This window comes from Chelonoidis abingdonii, chromosome 1, assembly GCF_003597395.2.
Source record: "Chelonoidis abingdonii isolate Lonesome George chromosome 1, CheloAbing_2.0, whole genome shotgun sequence".
Lineage (NCBI taxonomy): Eukaryota > Metazoa > Chordata > Testudines > Testudinidae > Chelonoidis > Chelonoidis abingdonii.
The window spans coordinates 119,718,347-119,744,706 of record NC_133769.1 but is presented as its reverse complement, the minus strand read 5'-3'; the positions used below and the strand labels follow the sequence as shown (position 1 = coordinate 119,744,706).

The window sequence follows — 26,360 nt, the reverse complement described above, 5'->3', positions numbered from 1 at the left end:
GAGATGTGATGCTGACACTAAGTTTGGCAAAATTGCACTCAGCTGGTTCTCTCTATTACCAGGCAGCAGCAGAATGCCCCTTTGTGAATCATTTGAGCTCCAACCTAAGACTCCCCCACCTCCAGTCTGGTGGAAATGGAAGTATAACTGTGGGTCACTATGACCCAGGAGCCCTGAGGGGTCAGAGGGCTCCCTCTGTGCCAGCACTGACCCTCTCAACTCACATTTACCCATGTAGCAGATCCCTGGAGTGCAGCCCCTCCTGAACCTTTTTATTACTTTGTCATGACTGTGTTGATGGAATCCACCTATGTGCTCTTCCTTTCCTGAAACTAGAGCCTTCTTCACCTCTCAGGCACAAGGAAACAGAGAGATCCTGGAAGCCAAATGTAGGCTGCTGGGTAAAAGATTAAAGTCCAGGACCTCTATGATAGCATGCTCTGAAATGCTTCCAGCTCCCCCTGCAGGGCCAGGCAGGCAGAACTGCAGGATCTCCCTGCATGGTTGAGATTGTGTAGAGAGGAAGGTGTTAGGTTTATTAGGGGTTGGGGAAGCTTTCGGGAAAGGAAGAACCTATACAGGAAGGACCAGAATTGCTGGCATATAAAATTGAAAAGGTTCTAGAGGAGTTTTCAAACTCTGGCTATGGGAAAGCCAACATGCTTAAAGGAGCACACTGTTTAGACAGATACATCCCTTAGGGGAGGCTCTACTAATGGGGATTTCTGATATCCTAGTAAAGAGGAGAGGATAGACATTGGTAGAGTACAAGTAGAAGCTGAATATAAATAATCAAACAAAAGAGTGTTCCCTTTAATTACATTGCACGAAGGCAGACAATTAAATAGGGACAAATTTAATAAGTGCTTGTATACAAATGCTAGACATCTAAATACTAAGATGGGTGAACTTGAGTGCCTGGCCTTAAGTGAGGATATTGATAAAACAGACATCACCCAAACTTGGTGGAACGATGATAATCAATGGGGGACGGTAGCATCGGCATAAGGTATTATAGCAGTGGTTCTCAACCCATTTACTATTGTTGGCCACCATACTACCTGTATGGCCCTGAGGATGTCACATGGGCCACAGCTGCGTGCTGATTTGGCCCCAGGTTGAGAACCACGGCTATATAGGAATGGTAAATTAGGTTGTGAAAGAAAGCATAGAGTCAACTATACTAACAAGCTTAAATGAATTAATTCCACATGACCATGATAGTGATTGTAAGTATTCAAGGAGATTAGAGGCTACAAAAATAGAAAAAAACTCAATCATGGGGAATTTCAATTATCCCCATACTGATGGAGTAATGTGTCATCTGGACAGGATGTAGAGAAAATTTCTAGACAGCATGAATGACTGCTTCTTAGAGTAGTAGTCCTAGAACCCACAAGGGGAGAGGAAATTCTTGATTTCATCTTAAATGGAGCACAGGATCTGGTCAAAGTAGTGATTATAGCTGATAGATCAGCAATAGTGACCATAATATGATTAAGCCCCCCCTCCCCCATAGCCTTTAGCTTCAAAAATAGGAACTACACAAAAATGAAGCAGTTAGTTAAAAGGAACAGTCAAAAGAGTGAAGTTTTAAAAAAGTTTCCATGCAGCTTGCAGGCACGGAAACTTTTAAAAAAAACACCATAACAAACTCAAAATTAAACAAAACCCCCCCAGTAATTAGACCTGCCTCCCCCCCAAAAATCCACCATGGTTAAACACAGTAAAAGGCGATTAAGAAGCAAAATGTCATCCTTTAAAAATAAGTAAAATCCTACTGAGGAAAATAGAAAGGAGCATAAACTCTGACAAGTCAAGTCTAATTAGGCAGGCCAAAGGAGAAGATGGAAAAACAGCTGGCAAAAGACACAAATTAAACAGAAAAAAGAATTTTAAGTACATCAGAAGCAAGACACCTGGCCAAACAATCAGTGGGGCCACTGGACAATTGAGAAACTAAAGAAGCACTCAAGACAAGGCCGATGCAAAGAATTCATTTAAATTCTTCACATCAGTCTTCACTGCACATGAATGTGATGAAAATTTCCATACATAAGCGATTCTTAGGAAACGACCATGCCAACATGAGTCGCTTTTCCTTCCGATTTTCAGGGAATAACCTTTCTTCTTTCTTCCTCAGTGAGCGCAAATCACAAGGACTTTCTTTCAAAGCTGTATTGAGCTGGAGGTGTCTCTTGCCAGGCTTTCCTGACCCCTGGCAAGTGGTTCCCGTCTGCTGTTTACCGTGTCTGACTTGTTCATTTGCCCAATAGCTCTTTCACACTGCATCTACCTCTGTTGGCAAATAGTAAGTACAGTGTTATGGTGCCTCAAAGGAATTTTAAAGGAGTCTTGAAAGAACAAAACACTGAATATAATTTTGACTCTCCTTTATTAGTGGTAGGAGTGGCTTTACAATGGCTGCTGGGGAAGAAAATACAGTAGTGCAGACTTCATCTGTTCACATGTTTCACAGCAGGTTGTTAATGTTGATTGAGATTAGTCTCTGCTCCCAGCGGGAAGGGTTAGACTGTTGGCATTTGGTAAGAGCCAATTCTGAAGCTTGTCTGTTAAATTCTGTTTTTTGGAACCACTCCTTTGCCCTTGGCTCCAGCTGAAGTGCAGTGACTTTCTGATTATGTGACATTTTTCCACCTTAAGCCTCTCCCAAACTATATTTTTTTCAAATAAACTTTCTCTCTTTAATAAAAATCTATTTATTACTTAATATATTTATTTCATTATTCCTCCTTTTGCATCTCCCTTTTTCATCTTCTCTAGTCCTCAATCAAAGATTATAAATCATTTCTTATTTATCTAATCACAAATCTCATATCACTTTCCATACTAACCTTCTTTTTCATAACCTCTATCCTTAAAGATCTTCATCTTTCTTTTATTATTCAAAAACACAATTTACTTCCTTAAATCTTACTAAAGACAGCTGGTTTAAAAAGAAACCAAAGGAAGTACTTCTCCACACACTTCAATCAGCCTGAGGAAATAGTGAAGGCCACAGGTATAACCGGTTCAAAAAAAAAATTAGGTAAAGTTCATGGAGGGTAGGTCCATCAATGGCTCTTAGCCAAAATGGTCAGGGATGCAACCCCATTCCGGGTGTCCTTAAGCCTCTGACTGCCAGAGCTGGTCTGGACAACAGGGGGTGGATCACTTGAAATTGCCGTGTTCTGTTCATTCCCTCTGAAGCATCCGGCAGTGTCACTGTTAGAAGATAGGATACTGGGCTAAATGGACCATTGGTCTGACCCACTATGGCCATTCTTCTCTTCCAGAAACCCAATTCTCTGTCAAAAATCATTTGCCAGACCATTCTTGGCTAGCCCCAGTGCCAAGTGCTGTAATTATACCACATATTAAGCTCTGTATTGGCACTAGTCCCTTCAGTCATTACTAATGTGTGCTAAAAATACCTTCCGGTTGTGAGGATCCTAAATGTGGCTGAAGTATAAATGCAGCCAATGAATTTCAAAACTATAGGAAAATGTATATCATTCAAGTGGTGGCTTTATGGTTATTGCAATTCTTTATCTGATTCGCTGATTCTTACTGTAGGTTTTAGTCTGATTATTTAAGAAAGGCTGAAGACTGCTTTTTGTAGCTCAGTAAGCCTTTGGTGCAACCTTTGTACTGGCCATCCTAATGAGGAATGTTACTACTATAAATTTAGACAATCAATCAAAACTAGGTAGACTTCCATTTAAGTTCCTCTGCAGAAATGCCCCTTGAACTCAAAAAATATGCTACACCTTGAATAAGACTGACCTATTGCATTGTAATTGCATTTGTTGCCAATTTTACTAGAAACAGCAAATAGCTACATTTTAGAAAGTTCCCCCATATAAACAAAATACAACCGCATTTAAGCATCAACAGGCACAAGTACATTAACTGTCTGGTTAGTCAGGATTTTACGCAGTACTCATGTGTTTTTGCATCAGTACCACGAAAGCTGCAGATCCTTTAAGGATAGCAGGTTCTGCAAAGAAGTTAGTATGAAAGTGATCTGAGCTTTGTGATTAGATACTAAGAATGATTTTCTAATCTTTGATTGAGGACTGGAGACAGCTGCACACAAAGGGGCAGCTGCAGAACTACGGTCACGGCAATACTGAAATAATCTCATTACACGTAATAACTAGACAATGTTTATTACAAGCGAAGAACAGCTTTATATTGCAAAAAAGCTCCATAGTTTGGGAGAGCTGTACAGGTAGCAAATGTCCATACTCAGAAGTCAACTGGCACTTCAACCTGGAGCCAAAGGCAAAGAGTGTTCCAAAAACAAGGAATTTAACAGGACAGGCTTCAGAATTGGCTCTTCCAAATGCCAACAGTCTAACCCTTCCAGCTGGGAGCAGAGACTAATCTCAATCACGTTTACAACCTGCTGTGAAACAGTGTGAACAGAGAATTTGAACTACTGTATTTCTAATCCCAGCCAGCCATCTTGGCAAAAAACACTCCCACGTAATAAGGAGATCAAAATTATATTCAGTGTTTTGTTCTTCAGACTCCTTATAAACATTTCCTTTGAGCACATACACTGTACTTCTATTTTGGCTACAGAAGGATAGCTGCAGTGTGAAAGAGCTATTGGGACAAATGAACAAGTCAGAGGTAACAGCAGACGGGAACCACTGCCAGGGGTCAGGAAGCCTGGCAAGACACCCCAGCTTAATACTCAGCTTTGAAAGGATAGTCCTTGTGATTTGCGCTCCTGAGGAAAAGAAAAAGAAGAAAGGTTATTCTGAAATCGGAATGAAATACGACTCATGTTGGCATTGGTGTTTCTTTTGGACCGACAAGGGTCTGAATGGTACACAAGCAGTCCGCACAGGCATTAAGTTCCGACCAGCCCCAGAAACATACCCAGTTTATACACAAACTTCCCCTACCCCTTTGCATTTAGGCATTGAAAGTCACAGGCAGGGAGATCTGAATGCTTTTTAGATTAAGTGTTTACTTTTGTGCTGTGTCATTCAAATGCTAAGTTTTCAGATTTTTGAACAATCAGTTTTGATGTCTGACTTTGACATTGCAAGGTGCTACGATCTGTACAGAAGTATTAATACTTCATACTAAACATGTCAAACTTCAACACTCAATATCCCTAATGAGATCATGTCCATATTTTAAAGATGGTTGGGGGGAGGGGGAGAAGTCTGGCAGAGAGATCAAGTGAGTTGTATGTGACAAATAAACTGGATAGTCAGGCTCAGGATTTGGAAATTTAACTCCTAATATTGTGTTAATTTCTCCATATTGCGGTCTCTTTAATTTCATTCAGACAAATGCAAGATTGCTAGCTAGATTTGTTACTGTGTTAGAATTCTATTTACAAAAAACCCAAAAGACCCCAAAAAACTGTCACTCAGTTTTGAAAATTTAAGCTTATTTACATCATTTACTTGTTCTTCAGATGGGACATTAATAATAAGAATTTTAAATTCACCCAAGGCAAACCCCCCCACACAAAAAAACCACTTTTGTTTAGGCTAAAACAATTTCTCAGAGCTCTGTTTGACACATGATTTGAAACAGGTTTACTGTCCATATAGGACAGCACCCTTTAACACATTCAGTTCCAGAGATCATTTCAGAGTGTGACAGAAGAGTGAGAGAGTACTCTCTGTGATTGCTTAAAGTCTGAGACTTCCCACTCCAAAAACAGACCTAGCTGAAAACAAACAAACACTAAACAAAATCCCCCACTACACCCCAGCAACAGATAATCACAACTGCCTGGTTTCCTCTCATCCATCAAGCAGAAGGAAACAGAGGGATAATTTTGAAATGTCATGATGAGCAGGGCCATGTTCATGCACAGCTAAGTAGGAATGCAGATCTACTTAGATGGAAGAAAACACATTACCGGTTTCATCTTGGCAGGTGTTAAAAATCAATTTAAAATTATTTCATTTTATAATGGGGACTGAATACTCAACTGACAGCACAGAAGCTGATCAACGCATCTCAAGTTTTAGGGCTTCCAAGGGGAATTTAATTCCTTAAGTCTCCATTGGAATTAAGTATTCAGCATGCTAACAAACTCCAGAGAGGCAGGTATCTGCATTCTACTGAAAAAGCGTGTGGCAGATCGTTAAAAGGTTCGACCAATATCACAGATACAGTTCCACGTCAGGGCTAACTTTAGAACTAGACAGTAAGAACTCCTGTGTTTAGGCTCTTACTTCTTGATAAATAAGTGCGTTTAAAAATCAAATGTAGGTACTGAAAATAAGGCCACATGTTCACCACTGTGAAGATGTTAAAACCCTTCCTGAAAAGAGATTTTTGGACAGCTTTTAGGTAAATTTCAGTTTGCAGGGTTTTTTTTAAAATCAATTTCACACACACACAAAAATAATTCCTGGATATTGTTTTTAACCCATCTGCATAGAATACTTGCACTCAGTGTTTTCAAACATTGTCACTTACATGGTGAATACACAGGCTCTCCAGTTAACAGTAATGCAGCTAGAACAATAAATAAAACTGCAGGCTGCAACCCATCACTTGCAGTGCAGTGTCCTGGTCCACCTGTCAGCAGCGTGAGATTTCAAGGCTTCAGTCTGAAAGCAGCAATCCAGATGGTTTGAATGACAGACAGGATGGGCTCAGTTAAACAAGGTTATGCTCCCCAATGTGTAGGTACCCTGAAAATCCTTTCAATATCCAAAGCCTCAATGTCCAAACTGAGCCAGTGCCCCATGACTTGTGATAATCCTAGTTGTACTGTGGGTTGTTGTCATGATAATTCCCACCCGAACTTAGCGTCCAAAAGATGGGGTACCAGCATGAATTCCTCTAAGCTTGATTACTAGCTGAGAACCTGTAGCGCTGCACCAACCAGGAATTCCAGTGCCTGGTACACCGGTCCCCCAAAATTTGCCGGGACCCCCAAGACCCAGACCTCTGGATCTTAACACAAGGAAAGTAACCCTTTCCCTCACCATTGCCTCTCCCAGGCTTCCTCTCCTTGGTTACCCTGGAAGATCACTGATTCAAACTCCTTGAATCTTTAAACAGAGAAAATTCACCTTCCTCCCTCCTTCTTCTTTCCCCTCCCAGACTCTTCCTGAAGAGAAAGTAATCCTAACACAGAGAGAATAATCTCTCTCTCTCTCCCCCCTCTCCTTTCTCCACCAAATTCCCTGGTGAATCCAGACCCAGTCCCTTGGGTTCTCACCAGAATAAAAACAATCAGGTTCTTAAACAAGAAACCTTTAAGAGAGAGAACAGTAAAAATTATCTTTGTAAATTAAAATGGAATAGGTACAGGGTCTTCGCTATACACTGGGAATACCCTCCAGCCGAAGTATACAAGTACAAATTAAAATCCTTTCAGCAAATACACATTTAAACGCCTTCCAGCCAAATACACATTTGCAAATAAAGAAAAACAACAAAGCCTAACTCACCATCTACCTAGTACTTACTATTTGGAATCTATAAGAACTGTATCAGGGAGATTGGAGAGAAACCTGGTTGCCTCTGGTCCCTCTGAACCCAGAGAGAACAACAACCAAATTCTAACAGCCACACAAACTTCCCTCCCTCAAGATTTGAAAGTATCCTGTCCCCCTGATTGGTCCTCTGATCAGGTGACAGCCAGGCTTACTGAACTTGTTAACCTTACAGTCAAAGAGATAAAAGTACTTTATATTAACTCTCTTCTGTTTATGACAGTTGTCTACAGTAGCTTACCAGAATGTGGGCCCACATTAAGGGTTCTGTAGTCTTTCCTCTGCTCTGCCTGTGTGGCAGATGATGATCCCATTAAAACTAATGGAGGCACACACATGTATTGTCTAGAAAAAGTTCCATAATGATCTAATGTGTAAAATTGTGTTTAGTATTATTTTTGGTTGAATAGGGCCACTTCCAACAAGAGCACTCGTGTACAGCAGAAACCAGTATTGAAACTTCCCTTTAAATTAATTGATTGAAATGTGCCTTCCCGTTTAACATCAAAACAGTGTTACGTTCTTCTGAAGTAATGGTCTGGAACACTATAGTTCATAGTATTGATGCTACAGTAGTTTCCAACATATTTGTATCTTTAATTAGGGAAGCTAAACGAGAAGATTTAATTAGAAGAAATAGCCCTACTCATTTGAATTTTGTTTCAGCTAGATATTCTGAGTTTATGCTGTATTTCAGATATGAACTTTATTGTACTACTTCAGTTGTCTATTCTGAGGTTGACTATTTTGTAAATCTTTGGAGAACAAAGTTGATAATGAAAACATAAGTGAGGTATGTTCTCCCCATCCCCTCCCCTGCCTTGCAATATCCTTAATAACTGAAACCCAACAGATGTAACACAAACAAGAATTTCATAGAATATCAAACAACTAAAGGTTGCGTAACTACGCAGGGTGATAATTAGTCATCACTTGCCAACCTACCAAAGATATTTCCTGTAAGTGGAATAGGAAATGATCCCTGGAACATAGCAGCATTGGTGCAGTCTGCCTCTGAGTAAATGTGTGTCCTTGTGCTCACAGATTGAGTGCCACCCATACCTTACCCAGGAGAAGCTGATTACGTATTGCCATCCAAAGGGATCTCTGTGACCGCATACAGTCCCTCGGATCTCCTGACAGGCCGTGGTAAGAATGCTTTGCAGCCTAACTTGCCTGATCGTGACAATGTGAATGTTGAACTTGAAACTCTGAGGCACGTTGAACAAGTAACGCAGTTGTAATGGTACATGTTTCTGTTAGTACGTAGAGTCATCTTATGAAAACTTGCCATCATTAACTTTCTATCTCTTGTTTTTACAGGGCTAAACCAGAGGACCCTTCCCTCTTGGATGACCCCAAGTTAAGGAGATTGCAGCCAAGCACCACAAACCTCAGCACAGGTATCTGTACCCAGCAAAGTGAGGTCACTACATTATATCTGTTTCAGCATTCTATCTTGGGTACATCTACGCTACGGGATTATTCCAATTTTACATAAATCTGTTTTTTACAAAACGGTTTATCAAGTAAAGTACGCAGCCACACTAAGCACATTAATTCGGTGATGTGCTCCATGTACCAAGGCTAGCGTCGTTTTTTTTCCCCAGAGCATTGCACTGTGGGTAGCTATCCATAGTTCCCACAGTCTCCCCCGCCCCTTGGAATTCTGGGTTGAGATCCCAGTGCCTGATGGGGCAAAACATGTCTGGGTGGTTCTGGGTACAGCCTCACTCCCTCCATGAAAGCAGCGGACAGCCGTTCGCGCCTTTTTCTCCTGGGTAACTGTGCAAACACCATAGCACAGCAAGTATGGACCCTGCTCAGATCAAGACTGCAATCGTGGACATTGTAAACACCTCACACATCTCTGCAGTCTATGCTGAACCAGGACTTGCAAAGCCAGGTGAGGAGGAGGCGCTACGGCAGAGCAGCGACAAGAGTGATGAGACATGGACAGAATTCTCTCAAACCGAGGCCCCTGCACTTTGGAGATCCTGCTGGTATGGGGCAGGTTCTAGCCGTTGAACGCCGATTTGGGCCTGGGAACAAGCAGACTGATGGGACCGCATAGTTTTGCAGGTGTGGGACGATTCGCAGTGGCTGTGAAACTTTCGCATGCATAAGGGCACTTTCATGGAACTTTGACTTGCTTTCCCCTGCCCTGAAATGCCATAATACCAAGATGAGAGCAGCCTTCACAGCTGAGAAGTGAGTGGCAATAGCCCTTGGAAGCTTGCAACACCAGACAGCTACCAGTCAGTCGGGAATCAGTTTGGAGTGGGAAATCTACTGTGGGGCTGCTGTGATGCAAGTAGCCAAACAATCATTAAGCTGCTGCTACGAAAGTTTGACTCAGGCAATCCCATGGGGCAACAGCCATCCACTATGACCTGCACGTTTCCAAACTGTGGTGAGATGATAGGGATATGGTTCCATCTATCTTGGCACCAGGGCACCCAGTACGTAAACGTAAGGGGTACTTTTCAGTGGTGCTGCAAGCATTGGTGGATCACAAGGGACGTTTTCACCAACATCCCGTGGGATGACAGGGAAGGATTCATGACACTCACGTCTTCAGGAACACTACTCTGTTTAAACACTATGGCAAGGGAATTACTTCCCAGACCAGAAAATAAGTTGGGGATGTTGAAATGCCTGTAGTTATCCGAGTGACCCAGCCTACCCCTTGATGCCATGGCTCATGAAGCCATACGCAGGCAGCCTGGACAGTAGTCAGGAGCTGTTCAACTACAGGCTGGCAAGTGCAGAATGGTGGTAGAATGTGCATTTGGCCATTTAAAGGCACGCTGGTGCACATTACTAACTCACTCAGACCTCAGCCAAACCAATGTCCCATTATTGCTGCTTGCTGTGTGCTCCACAATCCCTGAGAGAGTAAGGGGAGACCCAGGCAGCCTGGACAGTAGTCAGGAGCTGTTCAACTACAGGCTGAGCAAGTGGAAGTGGTGGTAGAATATGCATTTGGCCATTTAAAGACGTGCTGATGCACATTACTGACTCACTCAGACCTCAGCCAAACCAATGTCCCATGTATTGCTGCTTGCTGTGTGCTCCACAATCTCAGAGAGTAAGGGGAGACATTTATGGCGGGTGGAGGCTGAGGCAAATCACCTGGCCACTGATTACATGCAGCCAGACACCAGGGCGATAGAAGAGCACACATGAAGCGGTGCGCATCAGAGATGCTTTGAAAATGAGTTCATCACGGTCCAGGGTACAGTGTGATTGTGTGTTTCCCCTTGATTGAACCCCGCCCCCCCTTGATTGACTCATTCTGTAAGCAACCCACCTCCCCCTTCGTTACAGCTTGCTTAAGGAAAAAAGTCACTATCGTTAAAAATCATGTTCTTATACAAAGTCATTATAAAGAGAGAGAGAACTGACAAGTATCCCAGGTGTGGTTTGGGAGGAGGATAGGAGGAAGGAAAAGGCCACTAAAAATTTCAAGTAATGACAGCCTTTTGGTTGGTGCCCCGCGGGGTGGAGTGGGCAGGTGCACGAAGCCTTCCCCCACGCGTCTACACGTCTGGGTGAGGAGAGTATGGAATGTGGTGAGGGTGGTTACAGAGGGGCTGCAGCAGCACTCTGTGGACCTGCTGCTGTTCCTGAAGCTCCACAGATGTCGGAGGACGTCGTTTGATCACGCAGAGCCCCAGCGTTGCATCCGCCACCGCATATCTTCCTGCCTACACTCTGATCTTACTGGCGCCACCTTGCATCTCGAGCGTCCTCCTGTCCTCATGTTCACTGACATCTTCTTTAATTTGATACCACGTCCTCACTCATTCAGATGAGCTCTTTCACTGCGAGTTACTTCCATGATTTCCGAGGGCATTTCGTCTCACGTCTTTTTTTTTTTTTTTTTTTTTTTCCCCCTCCACCTTATCTGAGAGAGCCTTCAGGTGGAGTAGGGAGGCTTGAAAAATTTGCAGGTGCATGAGGAAGGTAAAAAGAGAAGTATTTGAAAAGATACATTTTACAGAACAATGTATACTCTTTCACAGTGAACAACACTATTCACCTTACATAGCACATGTGATTTCACTACAGGTCGCATTTTGCATCTTAACACCAGAGTGCAGGCACTCAATGTTAGCGATCTCACAGACGCAGGTCCGGGCAGCAGAATTAAGCTTGCATGCGGCCATGTAAGCCATTGTCTTTCGGCTTCTGCAGCCTTCATATACACAGAGTGCCCTCCTTTCCCAAATACCAAGCAAGCCCGTTCATGCTGCTTCTTTCCTGTTGACATGCAGCAGCAGAAACACCTCCCCCATCCAATTCTTGGGATGATCGCTTTACCCCTCCCCCCGTGTGGCTGGTCTCATGGAAGATCCCTGCTAGCCAACACGAAAAAGCTCAGCACCATTACCCTCCCCTCCCCTGCTTGGTACCTGCAAGGAGGATTTCTTTTAAGCAACAGGCAAACAGCCCAGTAGGAATGGCCATCTTTCCCCTTAATTAATTCCTGATTTCAACCAGGTTACCATGAACGATATCACTCTCCTGAGGATAACACAGCGAGATAAAGACGGATGTTGCTTGAATGCCAGCAATCACCGGACCATACGCAGCTAGGCTTGTCATGTAATGATACCAGATTACTTGCTACTTGCATGGCGTGGTCAAGTGTCCTACCATGGTGGACGGAATAAGTTGCCTTGCCCAGAAACCTTCTGCAAAGGCTTTTGGATACCTCCAGGAGACTTCATGGAGATGTCCTTGGAGGATTTCGCTCCATCCCAGACATGTTAAAAAACTTTTCAATAACTGTACTGGCCGCGAATGCATCCCGAGTCCTCAGGCAAATCAATTCATAAAACAATGCTTTAAACCATGTTATATTTACAAGCTACACTCACCAGAGGTCGCTCCATGGCTTCATGTCTGGGCTACTGGCTTGGAGGGCTGGGAGGGTATTCCGTCTGGGTGAGAAAAGCTCTGGCTGTTGGGGAACAGAGTGCTGTGTGCTCTCTGAAAGCTGTTTCCTCATCTTCCCCATTCAGATCTCAGCCATGGCTGAGATTACACCCCACTCGGAATCCACGACAGGGGGTGAGTGGTGGTGGACACCTCTCCCGAATTGCATGCAGTTAGCGTAGAAGCGGGAGTTTCGCCCTGCCCCGGACCTTTTCGTTGCTTCTTTGGTTTTCTGGTAGGCTGTCTGAGCTCCTTAACTTCACTCGCATTGCCTAGTCCCTGGTGTGGCTTCCCATTCATAGCCTGGAATTTTTCCAAATGTGTTTTCATTTTGTCTTTTCGAACGGAGTTCTGTTAGCACAGAATCCTCTCATATGCAATCAGATCCAGTGCCCTCCATGCTGGAGCTCTTTTTCGATTCTCAGGAGACTGCATGTTACTTGTGCTGAAGAGCTTGGTGTGGTCACCCTGTGCTGGTGACTCTCCACGCTAGCCAACAGGAATGAAATTCCAAAGCTGGCGGGCTTTTCCGTCTACCTGGCCAGTGCATCTGAGTTAGATTGCGTCCGAGCGTCACAGTGGTGCACTGTGGGATACCACCCGGAGGCCATACCATTGATTTGCGGCCACATAACCCTAATCCGGTTGATATACCGATTTCAGCGCTAACTCTCTCGTTGAGGAGGAGTACAAAAAACCGTTTAAGAGCCCTTTTATTGATATAAAGGGCCTCGTCTGGATGGGTGCAGTTGTTAATCGCGAGTTTAACTCTGCTAAATCGGTATGAACGCATAGTGTAGCCAGGCCTTGTGTAGACTCTGCATCCTTTGGAATCTGACTCCATTTTTAATTCATTGGTAGGGTAAGGAATTAGTGATCACAGATATTTGATAACAGAGGAAAGGGAAACGTCAGCTTTCACCTGGCCACTGCTGTTCAACTCATTTGTGTTCAATAAGTGTCAGCTTGGCCTTAAGTACTGCAGTGATGAAAGAGGTGCGTTAGAAATGGAGTGGTCTGATGAACGCATCTTAGGGTGTCTTGAATCTTAGCTCTATAGTACGTTTGTTGAACAGAGAGTTTGGTCTCTTTACTGGTGATGATGACTTGCAAGTACCCGCTGATCTGTTATGTGTTCTGATCCGGTTTCATATCCAGAGAAATGTGATTTTGGATTCCCAGTCTGTTACACACATCGTATGAGAGAACTTTAAGGTAAGATTGCAAATAACATTGAGGTTGGCTTTGACTGTAGTAACTAGATGGAGTCCAAACTTCTTATGTGGGAAGGTAGCCAGATTCTCACTCTTCCCAGGTTACCTTGGAAAAAAAATGTGAAGTTCTTTAGTACTTTACATACAGTATATGAAGGTTAAACTAACACTTGGGATTAAGGCAAAAGTGAGGCCAAACTGCTTAAAAATAAATGCACAAAGTGACTGTTCACGGTCCTAGTTAGTGTTTCCTTTCTCTTGTGTGCTGACAAACCAGCAAGTAAAGCTTGCCTCATACCTGAGTGGAGTCATGCCACTAAAACATGTGTATACAAGCAGTGTCAAGAAAATAGCTTTCCTCTACTCAGATCCAGTCTTCTGATATACATATATTAGTGTGGTGTGTGTGTGTGTTTGTATACACACAGATAACTACACAATTGTTCATATAATTGTTTTTAATCAGTGGTACTACTTGAATTACCAGTCAATTAAAACTTTTTATTATTTGCTAATTAACATTCAAATTAACAAGCTGTGAGAACACACACATTGGATTAACTGGAACACTGCATTTTCCAGCATTGTATTCTTAAACAGGCCAGTAAATGTATTACCACACTCAGAGGCGTTAGATGTCAAAGAATTGACAAAATGCAGATGAATGGTAGCTAACTGGTCTTTATTACAGTTCACAGAGTTCAGTATAGCTGGCAGGTCTGTCACTTCAGCCTACACCTTTCTCTACCAGTAGACTGGAGCTGTCCAAAGGGAAATACTTTAGTTGTACAAGGCGATTTTCAGGTCAAGTTGGGATGTTTATGAACCTTTTCTTTCAGTCTTGTGAATTTAGATCGCCAGCTGGACTACACTGCTTGAAAGCTAACTAATGTTTCTTATGTCAGGTGTTTGACTTTGACAATTGACTAGAGGAGTGGACAACCATCCCAGCTTTAATAGGAGGAGATGATCATGTGGCAGTTTCCCAAAACTCCTAAAATAGTTTGGAACAACAGTCAACGCACAGCTCACGGCTGGGTTCAGCTGGATATACGCTGCATGGCTATTTTGTTTCCTCAGCACGCAGAAATTCAGCTGCTTGTACAGTATATAACAAAAATGCCCCTTTCCACTGTCTGGAACTGTGGCCACTGGGAGCTGGGAGCAGCCATACCTGCAGATGTTCAGGTAAAGAAAGCATCTCATGACCTGCCAGGGGCTTACCCTGAACAAGCTGTGAACCAAGTTTGGGAACCCCTGACCTAATAGAATATATAGAAACTACTTTAAACGATTGCTACCCCCCGTATAAAGCAATGAGCGAGTATATGGGTTAAAGGAAAAGACCTTCCATCAAAGATTAAACATTAGGATTTTTTCCAAAATGAATTGCAGATGGAATGGTTCATGTGTGTTTACAGAAGAATGTTTGAAAATATCTGCAAATAACTGAGTGGGATTTTCATCCTCTAGATTTCATGGATCATTGGGCTATGCATGCATTACACATCTATTCTTGGGAACAGACACCCATTAGAATTATTTCTGACTTGTGTTAACAGGTTCCCAGTTTGTTCTCAAAAATTAATTTGCTCCAAAAAAAGTTATGTAGGCCAAGGGCTATCAACACCCAATTGCTGTACTTCTTCATCAAATGAAAATATGAAAAGGGGCAGCATTTGATATGGAGCTCTTTTGCCTTTGCCATGTGGCAGTCTAAGGAATAAATGAATTCACACTATCAATCTCCGTTTCAGTTAAATACAGATTCCTTTGGCCTTCCCCCTCTAAGTTCTATGCCACAGAAATTCCAACTTAACATTTCCCCTGCTACCCCACCCCCCCAAAAGAGAGCTAGTCTAAAGTATTTTGTATGGAACTAGAAATATGCAAAGACTATTAGTCTTTGCTCTGTTAGCTGGACAGGAGCTCTAATTTATGAGCAGAAGACAAAAAAACCCCAAATGCTAAATAACAAAGTTGCTTTTACATTGAAAACCTTGAACTAGCCAACTTGACCAGCCAACCTACTTCTATCTTTGATTGTTTGTAAGAAAATTAATTTAACTGAATTGGTTAGATACACTTTCAACATCCATAGGAAGGAGGCACATATTGATTTTGAAATATTACTATTACTAACAAGATACTGTACAGGAATGAGGTTCAGATATTATTTTCCATTTTCATTTAGGCATTCAAGTAACCCTCCCCTTTGTTCCTTTGCTAAGGGAACCATTATTGAACTTGGATCATTTACACCATGGTACCAGGGAAAGGTAATCACCACAATCTATTTGTTTTCTACTCGAGATTTTAAAAACAGACCAGTCAAGCAATTCATTTATTTTTCCTATCACAGCCATTACTTAACCCCCCTGCACTATACTGTAGCTGTTTTTAGTAGCTGAAGTATAGGCAAGATGTTTCTGTTATAAACACTTGTATTCTCTCACATATGGCTTAAGCCTGGCAACAGCCTCTGAAGTCAATGGGAATGGAAGGTTCTCAGCCCCTTGCAGAATGGTGCTCTTAGCTTTCTTAGAGGTTGTCTACACGGCAGCAGTGCAGACTACAGGGGGTGTAAATTGTACAGCATGCTAAAGTGCTGCGTTTTAACTGCCCTGGGTAGATCCTGGTGGTGAGAAAGGAAAAGGTACCTAGTTCGCATTGAGGTTGTCCCATTTCAAGTAGGACTACTTTAACATGAAGTAGGCACACGTCCCCACTCTGTGTCTCAGCTTCCCCACTGTAAATTGAAGATAATGATACTTACCTCTGTTGTAAAGCATTTAGTTCTTTTCAGTCAGGAAAATACATAGTTCTTACAGTGATTATTAACATTCATTCCCTCAGCTGCCCCTTCAGAATTCTAGAAGGGCTGAAAATGCATTCTGTGCCTACTCTCTGCCCGCTCCCTACCTCCCCACTGTAAAAGAACTGACATGAGCAGATCCTCATGATCTCGGAGACATCGAGCTGTTGCCTTTAAGCAGCTTACCTGGTTGTTGGCAGGCCTGTATTTTAACCCAGGCTTGTTCAAGATTCTCTCGATCTGTTCATGGTTAAAGTTGGAGATTCCAATGGCTTTCACCAGTCCTGCATCCACCAGCTCTTCCATAGCCTAAGGGGACAAGAGAATCCCAGTCTGTGTAATCAGATACACAAAGTACGGCCTAAATAAGGCATTCCTGCTGCCAACATGGTATTTCTTTGATGATAAGTAGTGATAGGACACTTGGTTGGACTCATCACTATGTTCTGGAGACCACCAGGGAAAAGGGATGCAGAGAGAACAGTGTTTTTCCAAGTGTTTTTACAGGTTTTCAGCCTCCGGTAGATCTTCTGGCTGTGAGGTTTTATGCATTTTTATTCATCATAAGAGTGAGTTTAAGAGACTGTGTCAAATAGCCATTATTCTGCCAGTGTGATTATCCTCAATATTGTGGGTAGTATTTAAACCAGGGGTCGGCAACCTTTCAGAAGCAGTTTGCCAATCTTCATTTATTCACTCTAATTAAAGTTGCGTGCCAGATAACATTTAACAGTTGGTAGAAGGTCTCTTTCTATAAGTATAATATATAAGTAAACTATATGTGATATAACAAAGGTTTTAAAAGTTAAGAATTCCCACCCTCTTCTCGGAGATTTCTTTCTGGCTGTGAGGTTTATGCATTTTTATTCATCAAAGAGTGAGTTTGAAGAGACCTGTGTCAGATAGTCCATTATTCTGCCAGTGTTGAGTTATCCCAATATTGTGGGTAGTATTTAAACCAGGGGTCGGCAACCTTTCAGAAGCAGTTTGCCAAATCTTCATTTATTCACTCTAATTAAGGTTTTGCGTGCCAGTAATACATTTAACGTTGGTAGAAGGCTCTCTTCTATAAGTCTATAATATATAAGTAACTATTATTGTATATAAAAACAAACAGGTTTTAAAATGTTTAAGAAGCTTCATTTAAAGTTAAATTAAAATGCAGAGGCCCCGGACCAGTGGGCAGGACCCAGGCAGTGTGAGTGCCACTGAAAGTCAGCTTGGGTGCTGCCTTTGGAAATTGTACCATAGTGCCTACCCCGATCTAAACCTACAATTCTCCTTTTACTTCTGCAAGTAATATGCAGATACAGATCCAGGTAATTCAGTTTTAATGCATCAAGAGTTTTCTGGCATGCTCCCTTCACCAGAGATTTCTCATGGAATGTGGACCACAGCTACAAAAGGAAAAGCAAACAAAGCAGTGACCTCACAAGAAAATGCTCTTACAAAGCTCTCCCAAATAGGACAAAGGGCTCGTCTTCACTACCGGCCATATCGGTGGGTAGCAATCGATTTCTCGGAGATTGATATATTGCGTCTCATCTAGACACGATATATCGATCCCCGAACGTGCTCCTGTCGACTCCGGAACTCCATCAACGTGAATGGAGGTAGCGGAGTCGACAGGGGGAGCCGCGGACATCGATCCCGCACCATGAGGACGGTAGGTAACTCAATCTAAGATATACACAACTTCAGCTACATTATTCACATAGCTGAAGTTGCGTTTGGGAATATTATTACCCTCATGTACAGGCTCAATCTGTGAGCAGAGACAGAGGGAAGTTTCTTGATGCTAGTATTTTCAGTAGCAGTTTACTTGACAAAATTGGGTTTGACAGATTAAGATGGTAAAAAAAACATTCCACCAGTTAAGGCACCAACAAAAAGCCATTTATTGCAAGACGCAGTATTGGGAAAGAGAAAACTAAGCACTACAGGGCAATGAAGCTTTCCAGCCATCTGTATCCAGAAACAGGGAGATGGGAAAAACCTCCTGCATGAGTCTGGCTAGCCTTCTGATTTGATCACCTAATTTAAGAGCCTAGATAAAGAATGGTTTCAAACACATACAATGCAAAAAAAATTATTTGGGCCCCCATGTTTTTGAATTGTCACATGGATCTGGATTAAAAAAAGTACTTAGGCACCTTAGTCACATCTTAGGCTCCACTGGGAACCTGAAAACTCCTGCCAAACCCAGCATGCACCTAAACCCAATTGGCACCTACATTCTCAGGGTAAGAGTGCCCGAAGTGTCTAAGTTTCTGCCTCTGCGCATGCTCACTGCTGCACCCACCCCCCCGCCCCCCCATGCTGCATCTGGATGCCTAAGTCCCAGAGCAATGCACAAGCCAGGGGAAGATGCAGTTTGTCTGCTGAAGTCACATGTGGGACCCAGTCCAGCAGGCATGTTCAGAGGCCCACTACCAGACCAGGTATATTTCAAAATCTCACCAAGGGACCCTCACCTGGCAAGTGGAGGACCCAGGTTCAATTCTCTCTTCAGGCAGAGGGGAAGAAAGGATTTGAAGAGATGTCTTACCTTTCAGGAGAGTGCTCTAACCACTGAGCTTTGGGATATTCTGGTGTGGGTCTCCAATCCCTAAGGAAGCTATTCCACTCCAGATAAACGATGGTAACGAGTGATCACCTAAGTACAATCATCTTCCATGGGAGCTATGGGTCCTCAGGTGGCTAATAAGACCAATCCTTGAACCACAAGTTCTATTACACTGAGGGCAGATGTTTGCAGGCTCAGCAGGAGGACTGCTGACCATGACTGAAGACCAGTCTCTCCTTCCTCCAGCACCTCTTGTCCTCTTCAGCTTGTCAGCGAGCAAGTTCAAAATGCAGGTGACCATCACGTAGGACTTCACTCCATATTGAGTGACCCTGGGAAAGTGTCTCTCAAGTGTCAGTGTCAATATTACACTTCTTTAGGTTGTCCTTCAGCAAGTCCTTATAACGCTTCCGTTGTCCACCCACATTACGGTGCCCTTCTTTCAGCTGAGAGAATAGGTCCTGTTTTGGGAGGCGATTGTCTGGCATCCGGACAATGTGATCAGTCCAGCGGAATTGCTGATGGATGATCATTGCCTCGATACTCATAGTCTTTGCCTCTTCCAGAACACTAATATTGGTGCGCATGTCTTCCCATTTGATCTTCAGAATCCTACAAAGGCAGCGTTGATGGTGCCTCTCAAGAACTTTCTAGGGTTGTCTATAGGTTGTCCAAGTTTTGGACCCATACAGCAGTGTTGGGAGAATGGCTTGATAAACAAGAAGCTTGGTGTCTGTTTGAATGTCATGATCTTCAAAAACCCTGTGCTGTAAACAAGAAAAAGGTGCATGGGCACAGTTTGGCGATTTGTAATTTCTGCATCAATATCTGCCTTTGATGAAAGATCACTTCCAAGGCAGCGGAAATGATCAACATTCTCCAGTACCGCTCCATTGATTTTGATAGATGGGGCAGGTAATACCTCATTTGGAGAGGGCTGATTGAGCACTTTAGTCTTCTTGTTATTAAGAGTGAAACCATGTCATGCTTAAGCATTGGCAGACACATTCAAGATAGTTTGAAGATCTCTCTCAGAGTGGACAAAGACTGCATTGTCATCAGCATACTGAACAGCTTTCCATCCATTCTGTAAATGATTTCAACGCAAGCTGTAAACTTCCAGCAATTAGGTAAACAATGATGGCAACAAAAACTGCAAACATGGCTGGAGTGATGATACAGTTCTGTCTGATTCCTGTATGTACTTTGAAGGTTCATTCTGGGAGTGAGTGCTGCTCAGAACAGTCACTTTCATATTAGCATGAAGCAATTTTAGGACACTGACGTATTTATCAGGACATCCAATCTTAGAAAGTACAGTCCAAAGGGAATGCTATTCACTGAATCAAAGGCTTTAGTTAGATCAATAAAAGCTATGTACAGTGGTTGGTTTTGCTCCTGACTCCTTTCTTGCAGCTGCTATGCTGTGAAGATCATATCCACAGTTCCATGACATGGTCCGAAACCACTTGGTGACTCTGGTAAAATTTCTTCTTACAGGGGCAGAAGGCGGGTTGCAAGGACCTGCACCAGAACTTTTCCTGCAATGGCTATGAGGGAGATACCACGATAATTTCCACAAACCATTTTCTCCCCTTTCTTGAAGGCAATCAGGGCATCCCTCATTTCACCGGGTATCTCCTTCTTATCCAGATTTTAAGGATAAGCAGGTAAAGCTGCCAAATTAGCTCTGGTCTATCATCTTTAAAGATTTCAGTGGGGAATCCCATCTAGACCTTCTGCATTCTTGTTCTTCATCTGCTTGGTGGCATTGTGTACCTCATACAAATTGGGAGGGTCTCCGAGCTCATCCCTAAATGGTCATTGAGGGATTTGCTCAAGGACTCCATCTGCAACCACAGAATTACGGTTAAGGAGATCTTCAAAATGTTCTTTCCAGCAAGATCTGATGGCTTCATTGTCCTTCAAAAGTGTGATTTCATCCTTAGAGCAAAGGGGATTCATACCATGGCAAAGGAGCCCATACGTAGCCTTGGTGGCACTAAAGAAACCAGATGTATTGTGCATATCTGTGAGATGCTGAGTTCTTGTGCTTTCGCAGTCCATCATTTGTTCTTGAGCTCTCCAGTTTTACATTGGACTTTTGCCCTCGCCATGACATGAGCTTCTCTCTTTATATTACAATTTATGTCCAGATAAATAATGGAAAAGCAATTGGAGTAGAATGACTGGATGCTGCATCTCCCAAGTGGGCATCCTAATGACCATGCTACGGAGTCACTCTTATGTGCACACAAAAAAGTCCCATAGTTCAAAGGTTAGCCCACCCTCCTGAGAGGTGGGAGAGCCCTCTTTGAATCCTCTCTTATCCTCTGCCTGTGGGGGAGAATTGAACCCACTGGACTAGCCATCATACAGTGGATAGCATCACCACTTTGTGTGGTGTTAGGCACCCACCTGATTCATTCTCACAAGAAGCAGTTTACCTGCCTAAGATGCTTGACATTAAGACAGCAGTTCCTATTTGTCAATCACTGGCAGAGACTGGTGCCTATTTCAGAGAGAGGGGTGGGGCTTAGCAGACATCTCTCAAACAACATCTCCCATTGGTTAGGTTAAACGGCTCCCCACCTAGTGGGCTGGCTTTTTTGAATCACATTCTTAGCTGTCCCATCTCTCCCCATTCATTGTACAGGAGCCCAGGCACTTCACTCAGACTTTGTGAATCCACAGTTCCATGACATACCTTACTGACGACAAAGAGGTCCTCTCGTTTCACAACCCCTTCTTTGATTTTTTGCTGGATCCCATCCCCTACTTCATTCTCATTCTGGTACACGTAGGCACAGTCAAAGTGGCGGTATCCAATGTCAATGGCAGCCTTCACTGCATCCTTTACTTTTCCTGGTGGAGACTAATCAAAAACAACAAATTAAAAAAACCAGATACTTTAAAATATCCCATTTCCCAGGTGACTAGAGGCTCAGAAACCCCAATCAAGTTCTTCTTCTATGGTGTTCACCTCCCAGGCATCTGGGCACCTTGCAATCATAAGAAAAAATGTCCCTCTGTGGTTGTCTAGTAATTGTTATTGTCTGACTTAATGACAGCATCCAATAATGTATCTAGCAATCCATCCTGCATCTTACATGGATAGTTTAGCAAAACAAAGCTGCCTCACACCATGACCCTACTCTGGATGGCTGTCAAGGAGCTATTTCTATGTGAGAGGGCTCTTTGGGAACACCCTTCAAGTGGTCCTAGGAAAAGAGCTATCCTGAGAAATAGCTGTCAAGGCTTATTCCCCACTCTGGCACTTTGAGGGCAGAAGGTGAGGGCCTGCAAGGATTCTAAAAATTAATACTGGCCACTCCAGGCTTGTATTAAACTCCCAAGGTTACAGCTTCTCCGACCTTGGATGGGTAGATGCTGCCACCATCCAAGTGCAAAAACCTTTTTTGGAACCCAGGAAGGCGCACTTGGGAATTCCTTCCTGTGGGCTATCTTCAAGCCCTTTCACCCCCCAGGGAAGAGCTTAGAAAGAAAAAGGAAATCAGCTGTTGCCACCAGCTAATTAAACAAATGCACAAACCTCTGAGGGACACAAACACTCTGTCCTGTTCTTGACAAAGGTAAATTTTATTTAGAACAAAAAGAAAATACATCTGGAACTTCGGCTTTCTCTTAGGTTTTAAAAAACACAATTACAAGGATTAAGCATCAAGATAGCTTCTTGAGGTCCAGCTTGAAGGTTACAAGCAACACAAAAGCACCTGGGGTTAGCACAGAGGAACACACAAGCCATAAAGAAATAAAAGAGATAAACCTAATCGTGTCTTCCTAGACATTTCCTGATCTACTTACATATCTGGGGTTTTAAATGATTAGTTTCTAGGTATGATCTGATGATTTCTCATACCTGGCTCAAAGCTTTTTACAGTACAGTTCCAGCCCTGTCTCTGCTCTGTCCCCTCTCTCCGGAGAACAGAAAGACGGGGGAAATTTCCCCTCAAATTCAAGAAAGCTCTAGCCTTCCCATTGGCTCTTTTGGCCACTCCCTTTTACCTATGGGCTTTACTTCCTTCATCTGTAAAGGGTTAGAGAACAGCTACTAACTGGGATTTTATAGCTAACTGGCTGGCTGGGTGTCCATAAAAGGGAGCTCCTCCCCCACTCCCATTTTCATTTATCACATTAGCAGAAGAAGCATCCCATCGGAGCCTATGAAAGGCAGTGTGGTGCATTGGGAAAGGCAAGGGACAGAGTCAGATGACCTAAGTTCTGTGTGATGTGGGGCAGATGACTTGACCTCTCTGTCCCTCAGTTTCCTCATCTGTAAAGTGAGGATACTAATAACCACCTTCTTTGTAAAAGTTTCAGCTTGACGGACAAGAAGCGCTATAGAAGAGCTATGTATTAATGATAACACAGGGAAGCATCTCACAAGAGGGGAAGCTGGGGAGATGCAGAAGCTTCCTGGTCACTAAAAAAGGGCAATCACCACTCTGAAAAGAGAATAGGTAGCCAGAAGTAATATGGCAGATACACAGAGTGCTGAGGGGAGGAAGATTTCAAATGTTACATAAAGCATGGTCAAAAGAAAAGAGGGCTTTTACAGCAAGGATTCTTAGAGCTAGCCTCCGCACCTCAGAATGCACTCATCTCACAGTACAGCAGGGGAGTCGCTAAAGTATCGATGACCAGTCCAACTGTCTTGAACCCCTGCACTTTGGGCATGCAGGTGAGATTGGTCTTTTCAGGGGAAGCATTAAGCATTTTCCTGCCAACCATGGGAAGCGATCCTATGACAGATGAACTGCTGCAAACCAGGAACTTGCCACAGTACCAGAGCTGCAGCTTCGTCTCTCAGGGCACATGACTAGACAACAAGATGTAGACCAGTCCACTGACTGACATCTACGAACCAATATTAGATTCCAGAGTCTGCAGTGTGTATTAGACAAAAGAATTACAAGGAGAACATTTAACATTTTGCTCAAACAAAAAATAATTAAAAAAAAAATCAGATAGCGCCTGCATTTTCAGGTATTGCACACATCCAGCTGTTGCTGCCAATTGCTATTTGATTTTGTTCCAATTCTGCTGGTCAAAAGTTGGTTCAAATACCAAGTTTGCCTAAAACACTGGCTTGCTGCTCTCAAAAGGTAAAAATAAGCAGACACTGGATTTCAGTTTTGCTATGGTATATCCTGCCACTCAGCACTTGGGGCCTGCATAAGGTAAACGCTCTATGAAGGAGCAGTATGTGATCCTTGGCCTGTAAGAGGCCAGTGGGAAAGAAGTGGGGAGAAAGAGATGTAAGGAAATTATTTCTATGAACACACAGTGCATAGGCACTGACTTCTGCTCCCACCAGTGGGTGCTCAACCCTGCCCTGCCCCTGCTCCTTCCACCCCTTCCCCAAAGTCCCTGCCCCAACTCCACCTCTCCCTGCCCCTATTCTGACTCCTTCCCCAAATCCCTGCCCCAGCCCCGCCTCTTCCCTGCCTCCTCTTCTGAGCATGCCACGTTCCCGTTCCTCCCCCTCTCTCCCAGTTTGGCAGTGGCAGGGCAGGAAGCTGGGAGGTAGGCGGAGAAGTGGAGATGCGGCACACCCAGGGGAGGAAGAGGTGGAGTGGGGTGGGGGGGAGGGGAGTTTGGCTGCTCGTGGGTGCAGAGCACCCACTAATTTTTCCCTGTGGGTGCTCCAGCCCCGGAGCACCCATGGGGTCTGCGCCTATGGCACAGTAGCCACTATGACATATTGTTCAGCAAGTCACCTATTCTATTCCACTGTAGCATGCTGTTTGAAATAGCATTTTACAGGATCGTATGAGACACTGTCAACTTTGTGGGACCATATAATGCTGAGCTCTGTCATAAGACATACTTACAAAGGCATCCACTTTGAAGTTGCAAGTCAGGTTGGAGTTTGGGCTATGAACGCCCCCTTCCTAGGCATCAGAGCCCAGAATCTAGCCTGAGCTGCAACTTCAAAGCATTAGCCCTGCGAGGCTACGTCTTCACTACCTGTCGTAACGGCAGGTAGCGATTGCTCGGGGATCGATATCGTGTCTCATCTAGACGCGATATATCGATCCCCGAACAAACTTATATCGATTCCGGAACTCCACCAACCCGAACGGAGTTGCAGAGTCAAGACGGGAAGCCGCGGACATCGATCTCGCGCCGTGAGGACGGTGAGTAATTCGATCTTAGATACTTTGACTTCAGCTACGTTATTCACGTAGCTGAAGTCGCATATCTGAAATCGATTTTCCCCCGTAGTGTAGACCAGCCCCTACTCTATATCAGTCAACCCAGACTGGCAGGCTCACTACTGCAGGCTACGTAGACACACCTTCCTTTACAGATGCCAACAGATTACAATTCTGGATCACCACCTTGCATTAACTTAATATTGGAACCAGCATATCAAGCAATGGATAGCAAAACCATTGCACAAAGCTGACATAGAAAAGTGCTTTTAAAAATGTACAAATAGCTCTGTTTACCTATAAATCTGTTTGGAACATATAATGATTTCACAGACAGAGAGCATGAGTAAGTTTCATGACATTTTAAAAGATCCACTGTCACAAATTTGCCATATCTCTAATAACTGCAATACTGCTTTGCACTTCAGTAGGACTTTCTAAGAGAGGATGTTCTTTACAAATATTACTCCTCTCAACACCCTTGTAAAAAAGGTCAGTAATATCCCTGTTTTACAGACAAAAAAGCAAGGCATGAATATTTTCCTCAAAGTCACATACAAGTCTGAAGTCAGAATTAGGAACAGAACCCAGAAATCTAAACTCCTAGCTGTATTAACTAAAATTATAATTCTTTCAGTCCCCTTCCCCCGCCCCATTGTATGTGTTGCTAGTTACCAATCAATCACATGCTGTACAGTACAAAAAAAAAGTCCCTGCCCTGAGCTTTCTAGAAACTACCCTGCACGTTATTTCACTATTAAAGTGATACAGACAAACTTCATGAGACTTAAGGTGATATTCTTTTAAAACACAAGTAATAAAAAATCTAAGGCCAATAGAAACCTTTTTAAAGAAAAGGGTAAAAAAATCCAGCTGTTTTGAAACAAAAAGGGTTCTCTTGCAGTGTCTGAAACCCAAACACTGCAGAAGGGCCTAAAAGTGAAACTGACTCCTTTGGTTTTTAACCCAACCAGAAAGAAGTAGTAAACAGAAACTTGGGAAGTGACAAGGAAAATGTGTTTTTAAAATGCAATTTTTTTAAACAGAGGAAGTTTTAACTGTAAGAGAGGCAAAGAAATTAGGCCAGAATACACTATTTTTAAATTGACAGTGCCTCTTTAAACAGGCCAATTTCCTAGTCAAATTTTGGAG

At 43.2% G+C, this 26,360-nt stretch overlaps 2 protein-coding genes across 2 annotated transcripts in view; one reads left to right on the top strand and one right to left on the bottom strand.

Moving 5' to 3' along the window:
• Positions 1 to 13,637, top strand: part of LOC116835616 (aldo-keto reductase family 1 member B1) — a 645,245-nt gene extending 631,608 nt beyond the window's left edge. The window contains exon 8 of the mRNA XM_075061581.1: positions 13,571 to 13,637. Coding sequence (XP_074917682.1) covers positions 13,571 to 13,637 — 67 coding nt within the window. The remainder of the gene's footprint in view (positions 1 to 13,570) is intronic.
• A 2,740-nt stretch (positions 13,638 to 16,377) lies between these two features.
• LOC116831732 (aldo-keto reductase family 1 member B1-like) overlaps positions 16,378 to 26,360 on the bottom strand; it is an 18,146-nt gene continuing 8,163 nt past the window's right edge. The window contains exons 2-4 of the mRNA XM_075061534.1: positions 21,737 to 21,904; positions 17,738 to 17,860; positions 16,378 to 16,772 (exon numbers count right to left, since the gene is read on the bottom strand). Of these exons, the coding sequence (XP_074917635.1) occupies positions 16,521 to 16,772; positions 17,738 to 17,860; positions 21,737 to 21,904 (543 nt within the window). The 3' untranslated portion in view covers positions 16,378 to 16,520. The remainder of the gene's footprint in view (positions 16,773 to 17,737; positions 17,861 to 21,736; positions 21,905 to 26,360) is intronic.